General features: G+C 42.6%; 1 protein-coding gene across 1 annotated transcript; it reads left to right on the forward strand.

The window, feature by feature from the left end:
* Positions 1–10817: 10817 nt before the first annotated feature.
* LOC101642910 (olfactory receptor 1J4-like) lies at positions 10818–11834 on the forward strand. The gene has a single exon (XM_004712600.1). The coding sequence runs from the start codon at positions 10818–10820 to the stop codon at positions 11832–11834; it is 1017 nt and encodes a 338-aa protein (XP_004712657.1).
* Positions 11835–12432: the final 598 nt, after the last annotated feature.

Below are 12432 nucleotides of genomic sequence, written 5' to 3' on the forward strand. Positions count from 1 at the left end.
GTATTCATGTATATCATGTGTATTAGCATTCATGTGTATCATGTGTATTAGTATTCATGCATATCATGTGTATTAGCATTCAGGTGTATCATGTGTATTAGTATTCATGTGTACCATGTGTATTGGTATTCATGTGTATTAGTATTCATGTGTACCACATATATTAGTATTCATGTGTATCATATGTATTAGCATTCATGTGTACCATGTGTATTAGTATTCATGTGTACCATGTGTATTGGTATTCATGTGTATTAGTATTCATGTTTACCACGTGTATTAGTATTCATGTGTATCATATGTATTAGAATTCATGTGTACCATGTGTATTAGTATTCATGTGTACCATGTATATTGGTATTCAGGTGTAAAACTCACTGTTCAGTATGTTTGGCTTTCATTAAACTAAACCCTAAAGTTTCCCTTTAGTAAATGTTTTCCTTCTCCATGATTTTTACAGTCTTTACTGTTTAACTATGAAGTGTTCTTTGACAATTCTAACACTCATAAGTTTGGGGAGGTAAAAGGAAAATAACTCCAGAAAGTTAGTTTGTTTTGAACTCACAGGTCAAATGAACCGTCATAATTTTTCCATCTAGATTTCAAGCAATGAGCCAACTGCTATCTTTAATACACATCACTGGATCTACGTAGTTGTCAAGTGTATTGCTCATTTGGAAAAATAAGCCGGTGAACTATATTTTTCTATTGTACTCTTCTGAAACATTTGTCTCATTGTTTCTATTTGGAGAGTAAAGCACTTAAAAACTGAAAGAAAGAAAGAAAAGGACTAGTGGCAGCCATATTGCACAAGGAAGATACAGAACACTTCCATGGTCGCAGAACGTGCTGGGGAACAGTGCCTGTATAGACCACACCCATTCCTACTGCCTCAGAGCCAGCTCACTGGAATGTGAGCTTTCAGAAGCAAGGCACTCTCTCGTTATTGTCTATCACAGTGTCTCTCACGCGTGCGTGTGTATGGGGGGAATGAAGAAGCTCTCCTTGGTTCCATCTAAGAATCTCAAATCTTCCTATGATCGGTCTTAACAAAGTATCAATATGTGAATGAAGTGCAGAGATTTATCTGAAGACCAACACAAATGCTTAGAGAAAGTGTGTAACCACAGTAATAACTGTGCTCAGCATTTTAAAATTCTTGACATTTTCCATTTCACTTAATTCCGAGACACAGAAGCATAGCATGCATCGGGAGAACCAGAGCAGCGAGTCCAAATTCCTCCTCTGGGGGTTCCTCCTCCAGCCACAGCAGCAGATCTCAACTGTTTTGGGGAACATGCTCATCAAATTGCTCATCAGGCTGGACTCTCACCTTCTCCACCCCCCCCTATGTACCTCTTCCTCAGCCACTAAGACCTTACTGCTGCCTCCTTTTCATTTATCACCAGCCCATAGATGCCCATAAACATGCATACTCAAGATCAACCCATCTCCTATGCAGAATGTGTAACACTCTTGTATTTTTAAGTACCTTTTGGTTGTGTTGATAGTGTCTTTCTTTCAGTGATGGCGTATGACAGGTATGTAGCCATCTGCCACTGTCACTCTATACACCATTCTCATGAGAAAGGAGCTATGTATCTTGCTGGTGGCTGGCTCCTGGATACTCTCCTGGGGGTGTGCCCTCTTATACACCCTCCTCTTGGTTAGATGTTGTCCTGTGCTGCTAGGGTAGCTACATCATCTGGTGCCAATGTGAGGATTAAGAGTGTAGGGGTGAAGTCTAGGCTGTCAATCAGGATGTAGCCAATGAGGCCTCTGTGTGGGCATGGCCTTCCCCTGAGAATTCTGGGAAATCTGCTTTTTCCTCCTCGGAGGTGGGAGAGACTCTCTGCTCACTCCCTTGGAGATGCTCTACTGACAAGACATGTGGCACCACGCTGATAGACCCTATGCCCTGGGAACTGGAGAAGCTCCTGCCAGTACTGGGATGCTTACAATGCCACTGGATCCAAAGACTTTCTACACACTGGCCTGTGATCGTCCTGCATTCAGCATCATTGCATGTGTTTTGTGAGTCTGAAAAGGGCTTTATAGATTGGTATTGGACACACAGGCTAATATTGGACTTATGGGCTTGGACTGGACTAGGTTGGGATGCTTTCTTAATGTTCAATTGCCCTTGTATATAAACCTCTCTCTTATACACATATGCATGTTTATGAATTTGTTTCTCCAGTCTACCCAGACTGACCCAGTTGACATTCTCCACGTTTTCTGCCGTCTCACCATCCTACTCATGTTTGCCTGCTCAAGAACACCTCTCAACGAGCTGGGCATACTCACTGAAGGGGCTGTGGCCATCCTCTTGGCATCGACTGGCCACACCGGGACCGCTCTCTTGAGGGTCCCTTCTACCAAAGGTGTCTGCAAAGCATTGTCTAACTGTGGTTCCCCTCTCCCCGTGGTGTTTTTGTATTGAGGACCAATTGTGGCACTGTCCTTTTGTCCTTCTTCAAGTGGCTCCCGTGAGAGAGAGATGCTTGTCTCACTAATGTAGATAGTAGTTACTCCCATGTGGAACCCTTTCATTCCTCGCCTAAGAAACAGACATGAAATTGGCTCTGGGGTTACTTTTCAGAAGTATTATTCTTTCCTCCCAAGTGAAAACCAACTGATGATGCTCTTACTTTATCCACGGATGCTGCCCAGAGATGCCTTTTTGAGAACTTACATCTTGACCATCCTTTTTGCTAACATCCTCCCGACTGTTCTTTGAATGGGAAGTTTCACTCTCAGACGGAATCCCTTTCACGTTGGTTACATAGGTTACCCATTTAGTCCTCTAAAACTCCACAGCCATAGAGTCTTCAAGACACCAAAGTTCTCATTGGTCAAGTGTGCAATGAATTACTCTCAGAAGGTCATATATTTTTCTACAAAGATATAAAGACTTGGTCTACGGCCATACCGCCCTGAACGCACCCGATCTCGTCTGATCTCCGAAGCTAAGTAGGGTGGGGCCTAGTTAGTACTTAGATGGGAGGTAACAAGGCTTGGCTAAGATTATAAAACACACACCAATCATCTCTCTTAAAGAAACTAGGACTCCAGAATTATGCTTCATTTTTTAACCAGAAATACAGATTTTCTATTTAGTTGTTTTAGGCTGAGAAACAAAACAAATTTACTGCCATAGGGTCAATTATGACTCATATCCAGCCTGGAGCACAGGATCGAACTTCTCTGTGGGCCTGAGGCTGCGAGTGTTACTGGGAGAAGAAAGCCCTATATTTCCTGCTCGGAGCAGCTGGGCGTTGGAACCACTGACTTTATGGTGAGCAGCCCAACTCCGAATCCACTATTCCACCATCTGGTTCCTCAGGCTCAGATTAGAGATGGGAATTGTAATTTAGACTAAACTGTACCTTCCCTGAGTTTCTAATGCTCAGATGGTAGATCATAAGAATGTTCAAATATGACATGACAGCTCTCTCTCTCCATAATGGATAGTTGGACCTTTAAATGGAGTCTGTTTAAGTTTTCTGGAATGCTATTTTGATGGAAAGCTATGGTGACCCTTTTCTGAGGGGGTGATCAGTGGGAGTTGGATGTCAGCTAGTTCTTCTACTCCCAGACTCATGGATACTGGGTTTGGCTGGCCCATTAGACCTATGAATGAATTCTTTCCATTTCTCTTTGATTGCCTTCAGTCTCTCTTGCTCAGGGAGAGACCAATAGCTACACCTTAGACGGCCCCTCACTAGCTTTTAGATAGTTGCTACTCACCAAACTATAATTCAGAACATTGCTTTGGTACACTATGCTATACCAACTGACCTTGATGTCTCCCAAGACTGTAGTCCCCAGTCCCAGGCCCAGCAAATCATTTACTCAGGGTATATGCTATGGCTAAGATGTTTGCATAACTTTGTCCCTTGTATGCTCTACTATGTTCATGTATATATTTATAGCATATATGAATACATATGTGGCGATATTTTCTATTTAACCTATATGCACTTATGAGTAATGCTATTTGCCTTCCCACAACTTTCAGTTTGGATGTCTATGTATGCACTCATAGATTTTTGTCATTTTTGTCCTTGCAGAGTTATGCATGTTATAGCATTGACCTTTGTTGTGTTTAATTCTTGTGCTCCTTCCAGTGTCTTCCTTTGCCTGTACCATTCTGTGCTGACCTCCCTCCTACTGTACACTGCCTTTGTGTTCACCCAAGTTAGTATGCATCTACCCTTTAGTGAGAGATTTCCCTTCCCTTCCACTCCCATCCATAGTGACCTTCAAGGAATACTTCTTCCTTTTGTAAACCTCTTCTTGACTCTTCATAATTGTGACCTCATACAATATTTGTCCTTTTGTGATTGACTAATTTCATTCAAGGAGCCCTAATGGAATTGTTGGGTAAGTGTCATATTGCTAATTGCAAGGTCGATGGTTCAAATCCAAGAGCATCTCTCCATCTCCATGGGAGAGAGTTGACATTGTCTGTTCCCTTTGTTTCCTTGATGGCATGTTTAAGAGGACTCTACTAAAGTGTGTGATTTCAGGTGCCATGCTTTGTTTCCCTTGGTGGTATGGTTGGTTAAAAGACAAAATACGCATCTCCATCTAAGCCATTCCTCAGTGTATAAGAACCATCTAGGACATAGAGAAGGGCCCTTAGTGGTGCAATGGTTACAAGTTGGGCTGCTAACCATAAGGTCAGCAGTTCAAAACAATCAGCTGCCCCGAGGGAGAAAGATGGGACTTTCTACTCCTGTAAAGAACCCTCCCCCACCCAGGGGGACAAACAACAGAAACCGTGGGGGAAGGAAGACAGCAGTCGGTGTAAGTTATGAAAATAATAATAATTTATCAAGGAGTCACAAGGGCGAAGGGGGGAAAGGGGAAAAAAGAGGAGCTGATGCAAAGAGTTCAAATAGAAAGCAAATGTTTAGAAAATGATGATAGGAACACATGTACAAATATGCTTGATACAATGGATGTATGGATTGCTATAAGAGCTGTAAGAGACCCCAATAAAGTGATCTTTTAATTAAAAAAAAAAAAAGAGTTACAGTCTTGGAAACTCACAGCGGTGGTTCTACCCTGTGGTGAACTTAGCTTAGTTTAGTTGGTTAGTTAGTTAGTTTAGGTTAGGACTCAGAGAAAAGTCTAGGCCCATTGGAAGAGGATGGCCAAGATCTGTGTCTGAAGTGGCAGAGGCAGCCGAGACCGGATCCACTAGAGACGGTGGCATGGAGGCTCAGAGCAGCAGTGAGGAGACTGGGAAGTACCTTCTCATCTGGCCTTAGAATATGGAACTGTGAGACAGAATGACAGACAGGCTGTCTTCCTGCATCATGGAGGTAAAGGCCAAGGTACCATGTGACTGAGCGGCTGGGAACCTGAGACAGACTTGGCTGCCAGCTGAGGAGAGGTGCTGCTGTGAACTAACGACTACAGCCTTACCGTTTGCCGAGCCTGTCTTGTGATAACCTGTCAACTTCCCTACTAAAAACCAAACTCACTGCCATTGAGTGGATTCCGACTCTGTCTGCGGACTGACCCTGTGGGTTTCTGAGACTCTTTAGTGCAGTAGAAAGGCGCATCTTTCTCCCACAGAGTGGCTGGTGGTTTCAATCTGTGAGATAGTGGTTAGGACCCCAACACATAACCACTCCTGGGAGTATCATCTGGGAATTCTGTGTGGCCATTATGGTGACTTATCAAACCCAGCCTAGGAATAGGAACCACTGGTGTTAGAATAGATAAAGAAGGATGGAGCATGGAGGTATGTCTGGCCCCTGCCTTGCGGCTACAGGGAATCCAGAGGAGGTCGAATGTGGCCAGCCCCCGTCTCCATGGGGACAAGGCCCCTGACCATTGCACAAGGCCACTGACCAATATGTATAGAAACTCTTGAGTGGAAACCTGTTTTGCTGTATACACTTTCACCAAACATACAGTATAATATAATTTTTTAATACGAGAGAATAACACTTCATCTCCAAAGTAGCTTTCAATCCAATGAAAATTTGGCTTAGCATTTGAAAAGCAGTAGTTTAAAAAAAATTTACTCTATTTTTTAATTTGGAGCTCTTACACATATCATACCATTCCATAGTTCAATTGCATTAAGCAGTGCTGAACAATTGCTACCACAATCCACTTCAAAATATTTTCTTTCTTCTTGAACTCCTTGATATCAGCTCCCCTTTATCCACTACCTCCCCCACCATAACCCCTTTTTTTCTATAACAGTTTTTTTGCCATATCTTACACAATCCAATATATCCATTCACATAGAATTCTGTTGTTCCATCCCATTAGATGGGGTTATACAGTCTATTAATGCTATCACTCCCTCCATCCCTTCCTCCTTTTCTCATACCCTCAGGGACCCATTACTCCCGGTACTGTTTCTGATGGGTTATCTATCTTGACTTCCATGTACCAAATGATCTTAAATATACAAATGAATATATGCAAATTGAACATGGTTAATGAAGTAAAACAAATAAAAACCATAATGGTAAGGTGAGGAAATATTAAAGAACTAGAGGACAGTTATGTGATTCATCAGTTGAAAAGCAGTAATTATGACTGACCTTTTTGATCGTCACCTAAATGATATCCATGCATCTTAGTGTATGCAATAAAATTTTGACAAAATCCAACATCCATTCTTGACAAAAAACTTCAAAAAAAATAGCTAAGGGGAAACTTCTTAGGCTGATAAAGACATTCTGTTAGACAGGGTTCTCTAGAGAAACAAAACCAAACACTTATGATTTGATAGATAGATACAACATAAGAAATGAACAGCTAATTAGTCCACATAACAGTACAAATGGCTCAGTTCAACTCACTTCTGTGAGACAGTTAATATACTGGCAGTCCTTCAACTCATGAGGGCTGCTGGGTGCAAGTCCAGGAAGCAGACAGCTGAGTCTTCTGTAGAGTAATACAGGCAATCCGGCCACAGGCAGCAAATAGCAGGGCAGGTCACCAACAGTCAGCCAGATGACAGGGTCCAACAGTCTCCAGCTCAAGTTATGTATACACTAGCAGTGCAGCGAAGCAAGTCTTGAAGGAACCTCAAACTATAGCGACACAGTCCATGGGGTGGGTGTCCCACAGGTAGTGTAGCTCGCAAGCTGAGGCAGAGAACTAGCTAAGCACACTGGTCCGATCATCAGAGAGCAAGAGACAGAAAGGCGATGCTCACCAAACCATTTATCTCTTTGCCCTTCAATTAAATTGCAACCTTATTAATCCCACATGAGTGTTTTGGCCAGGTAGGCACAATAAACCTACCTATCACAGGCATATAAACTCTAAAGCTAAAATCATACTTAACAGCAAAAGATTGAGTGGTTTCCCCTTAAGACCAGAACAAGTCACAACATTGTCTTTAATTTATATCTTTTAAAATATATACTAACCAGACTATGAAATAGATCATAGTATTGTACTGATGCTAAAATTTCTGATTCTAGTAGCTACACTGCAGTTATAAAAGAAAATTTCTTTGCTATGATTAAATATACAATAAAATTCTAAGAATCAAAAAGTAAAAAAAAATTTTCTAACCTCTTTCCAATGAGCTGTCACAAAAGGACATAGTTCATTTGCTCAAATTTATTATCTGTTCAGCTATTGAATAAACACTGCATTCTCTAATAAATATTGCATGCTATGTGATTTTAAAGGATAACTTTGATTTTTTAAAAGAGAAATTAAAAAAATAGGTTAATTAATATATATATTTTTTACTCATGGAAATTAGAATTACAAATAGTTCATATGAGGTTATATCAAAAAGTAACTCATAAAACATGCAGGACTTATTAATAATGTGAAGACATTACTGATATGCATTGCTTTTCCAGTTTGCTGGGAAAATAGAGTCTACTCAAGGCTAACTCAGCCTTGTTTCTATCTCAGTCTTGAGGTCTTATTTTTTATTTTGGTTCGTCTTTTCTAATAATCTTTCCAGAAAATTGTAGGGCTTGCTGGGCCTCCCTGGGCAGTGAGGGATAGCATGGTTTTTGAGCAGTCGAAGTCCCATGCTTTCTGGGTATTCTTCTTCCTACTAGTTACCTGGCTGTCTGATGCTGGCCAAGTCCATGGAGATCAGATACCACTGCTGTTTCTGACGAAGGCACTAGAACTGGGAATCTTACCTACAGTAGGAGCCAGTGTCCCTATTAATATCACTGCTGTTCAAGCTGCCACCATCCAAAGACATAAATTGGTTTCCTGGGGGAAACTCCTTTGAGACTTGAGTCCATTTACTTCCACGCATATGAGAACGAATTTCATAAAATATCATTTGGTTACTAAGGATTGCAAGACTCGTTCACATCTCCATTAATGACCCATCCATAAATTCTATTGAATTAGGGAAGACATTTTGTTTTACTGTGTTTGTGTTTGTTTGTGTGTGTGTGTGTGTGAGTATGTGATGTATCTTTATAAAATTATGAAGTATGAATCAGATCACCATGAGTGTCTCAGAAATTCTTGGCCAGGCGGATAAATAGCCCCTCTCCTCGCCCCTACCAAACAATAGTGGCTCACTAGAGGAATGCTGCTTTGAGCAGAAACGATCCAGTGATAAACTACTGCCCCCTCATGAATTGGTTGAGCACAGCCTGGAGCAAGTATGGCTGCAGTGGATCCATACCTGTGGCACCTGGGACTGTGAGTCTACCATGCTCCTGCAGTCATCTCTATGCGTCAGTTTATTTAACGTTCACACTAGCGCCGTGGGGCTGCTACTACTGTTAATTGATTGTACAGCTGTGGAAACCGAGGCTCTAGAAATCTACCTCCATGACTGGAGAGTACAATTTTAGTAACTGTCACATCTTAGATCCAAGTACAGATTTGCCTTTGTCATTTTTCCTCTCTGTCTCTTCTGGAAAAAGACAAGATTCCTGTCCTGCGGGGCTTTCCTGCTTTGTGGAGAGACCTATCAAGATAAGTAAAGGAGTAACTATCAGAACAGGTATTGATCATTGGTTAGTGAATAGTTAATGCCCTGAGGATCGATGGCTCTACTCTACCATCTCTGTAACAGGCCACGGCTTTTGCCTTGCATGACATCTGAAGGGAGAGGAGACACCTGCAAGGTCTCAAGGAGCAGGAGAATTTATGCTCTAACGGAGGGTGGGGTTTGTGGTGCAGGAGTCTGCAAGGGTCGAGCCTTTGTCCAGCCCGTTTTATGATGTGTGGAGATGTGACCCCAATGTTGTGATCTTCAGAGGCTGTCCATGACCACAGCTACTTCTAATGACCTGGCAGAGGCCCGCTCCACACGCTGCTGACACTAGGGACACTTCCCACTGTGATTCCTGGGGCTCAGCCCCTTTAGTCTCCGCACAGGAAACACCTCTAGAGGAAGGCAGAAAATTGGACAATTAACTCTGCTGGATTCTTCTCCAACCCGACTTTCCCCTGGGTCTTAGTCCTATTGGTAAATGGAAATCTTCATGCCCATTGTTCTAGTACTTGTAAACAAGCATGGAAGGTACTAAGGACCCTTAGGCCATAGAGGTATAAAAACAAAGGTGAGGACTCAGGTAGCCACTTGAACCACTAAAGATTGCCGCGGACCATAGCAAGGTAAGGAGCTACCACCTGATTCAGAGGTACGTATCTAGAATGGATGTGCGTTTGTGTTTGTGTTACTTGTATAACCACATATTTTTAGTGGGTAACTGGCTCATACACTGTTTTATCCTTGAAAAGGTATAGATGTGCACTGTCTGATATAATACCCAATAGTCAGATGTGTCCAGCAGTGGAGCCTGGAACAAAGCCATTCCATCAGACTTCTTCTTGCTCCATAGTTCCTGGGATGACATGGGTTTGAATGTCAAGGATCCACTTATGCGCACATCTTCAGTGACTATATGCAGACACTGAAACCAGAGAAAGCAATGGAAGGATTGTATTGCATAGAAGCATTTTTAGGAAAATGCAAAGAGAAAATCAGACTGGAATTAGGACTTATTTCCATAAAGTTACACTGAGTTTTCCTGCTTTTCCTCTCATCTTCTCCACCTCTTTGGAAACTGCCACACCCGAGGCAGCAAGACCAACTGCATCCTGTCTCTTCCTGCTCAGCCTACTCAATGCGAGGATGATCCATCTCGTCAACAGAATCCACAAACTTGCAGAAGCAATAAATGCCATACTGTAAACATATTTTCTTTTCCTTATGTTTATTATCAACCTTTTATTTTCTGTAGGTTACTTTAATGTAAGAATATAATATCAATTACATCTAACATGCAAACTACGTGTTAATCAACTGTTGATGTTATTACTAAGGATTCCAGTGATGCTATTAGTAGTTAAGCTTTGGGGTGTCAAAGGTTACATGTGGATTTTTTGACTGTGCAGGATGTCGACACCCTTAACCCCCTGCATTGTTCATGGGTCAACTATACTTGTAAACTGCCATCTGGGTTTGCCGAATGACTGTTGTCAGCTGAAGAGCTGTGTGGACAGCACAGGACTCAAAGCATGTCCTCCTGTTGCCGCAGGGTCACGATGAGTCACAACCAACCCAGAGGCTTCGAGGTTGGTTGTTTACTAGAATATGAACTTTCAGGAGCAAGGAACTCTATCTTATATATTACTCTTTCCTTAGGGTCTATTATAATTTCTTTCACATGTTTGGGGAAGAAAAAGGAATGAATTGTCCCTGTTTGCCATTAAGAATCTGATGTTTTCTAATAACCAGTCTGAATGACGCATCAATATATGAATGAAATGTAAAAAGATTCATCTGACGACGGACACAATCACGTAGAGAAAGTGTGTGTAACCGCATAGTAATGGCTGTGCTCAACCTCTCGAAGTTCCTAACACTCCCCACTTCACTCTATCCCCAGATGCAGAAGAGCAGGACGGTGAAGTGGGAGAACCAGAGCAGCATGTCGGAATTCCTCCTCCTGGGGCTCCCCATCCGGCCAGAGCAGCAGACCATGTTCTTTGCCTTGTTCCTGGGCATGTACCTCACCACAGTGCTGGGGAACCTGCTCATCATCCTGCTCATCAGGCTGGACTCTCGTCTGCACACCCCCATGTACTTCTTCCTCAGCCACTTGGCCCTCACGGATGTCTCCTTTTCATCTGTCACTGTCCCAAAGATGCTGCTGAACATGCAGACTCAACACCTCTCCATCTCCTATCCGGAGTGCATTTCCCAGGTGTATTTTTATTTCCTTTTTGGTTGTGTTGATAACCTCCTTCTCGCAGTGATGGCATATGACAGGTATGTGGCCATCTGTCACCCTCTACACTACAGCATCATCATGAGAAAAGAGCGCTGTGTCCTGCTGGTGGCTGGCTCCTGGCTAACTTCCTGTGGCAGTGCCCTTTTGCATACCCTCCTCTTGGCGAGACTATGGTTCTGTGCTGACCACAGAATTCCCCACTTTTTCTGTAGTCTCACCATCCTGCTCAAGCTTTCCTGCTCAAGCACGTCCCTCAATGAGCTGGCCGTATTCACCGAAGGAGCGATGACTGTCATCTTTCCGTTGACTGGCATCCTGGTCTCTTACGGCCGCATTGGCGCCTCTATCTTGAAGATCCCTTCTACCAAAGGTATCTGCAAAGCGTGGTCTACCTGTGGCTCTCACCTCTCAGTGGTGTCTTTGTTTTATGGAACCATTGTGGCACTGTACTTTTTCCCATCTTCAAGCAACTCCAATGAGAAAGACATGATTGCCTCCCTAATGTATACAGTAGTTACCCCCCTGTTGAATCCTTTCATTTATAGCCTCCGAAATAGAGACATCAAATTGGCTCTGGGGATGCTTTTCAGAGGTGTTGTCTGTTTCTCCAAGTGAAAACCAACGGATGATGCTCTTACTTTACCACGGACGCTGCCCAGAGAGCCCACCTTGAAAACTTGCATCTTGACCATCCTTTTTTCTCGCACCCTCCCGACTGCTCTTTGAACGGGAAGTTATGCTCTTGGACCGAATCCCTTTCACCTTGGTTACGTAGGTTGCCTATTTAGTCTTCTAAAACCCTACCTATGACATTGCCAGCAGCACACACTCATCTTTGTCATCTTCAAGACACCAACGTTCTGATTAGTTGGGAGTACAATCAATTGCTCTGAAAAGATCACACTATTGTCTTATTTTTCTGCAAAGATACAAAAGGCTTGCTGAGCTAACAAAACACACACTGATCACCTCTCGCAAAAGAAAACATAGCACCAGGATTGTGCTTCCTCTTTAAAGAGAAAAAGGGTTTTGCTATCTAGTTGTTTTAGGCTAAGATTAAAAAAGCTCAAACTTACTGCCATTGAGTCAATTCTGGCTCATCGCAGCCCTGTAGGACAGGTAGAAGCGGCCCTGTGAGTTTCCAAGGACGGTCGTCATGAGAGCAGAAATCCTCATCTCTCTCTATTGGAGAAACAGGAAGTTCAAAAAACGG

The sequence above is a fragment of the Echinops telfairi genome, unplaced genomic scaffold (genome assembly GCF_000313985.2).
Source record: "Echinops telfairi isolate 266 unplaced genomic scaffold, ASM31398v2 ScPeMD7_7410;HRSCAF=8448, whole genome shotgun sequence".
NCBI lineage: Eukaryota > Metazoa > Chordata > Mammalia > Afrosoricida > Tenrecidae > Echinops > Echinops telfairi.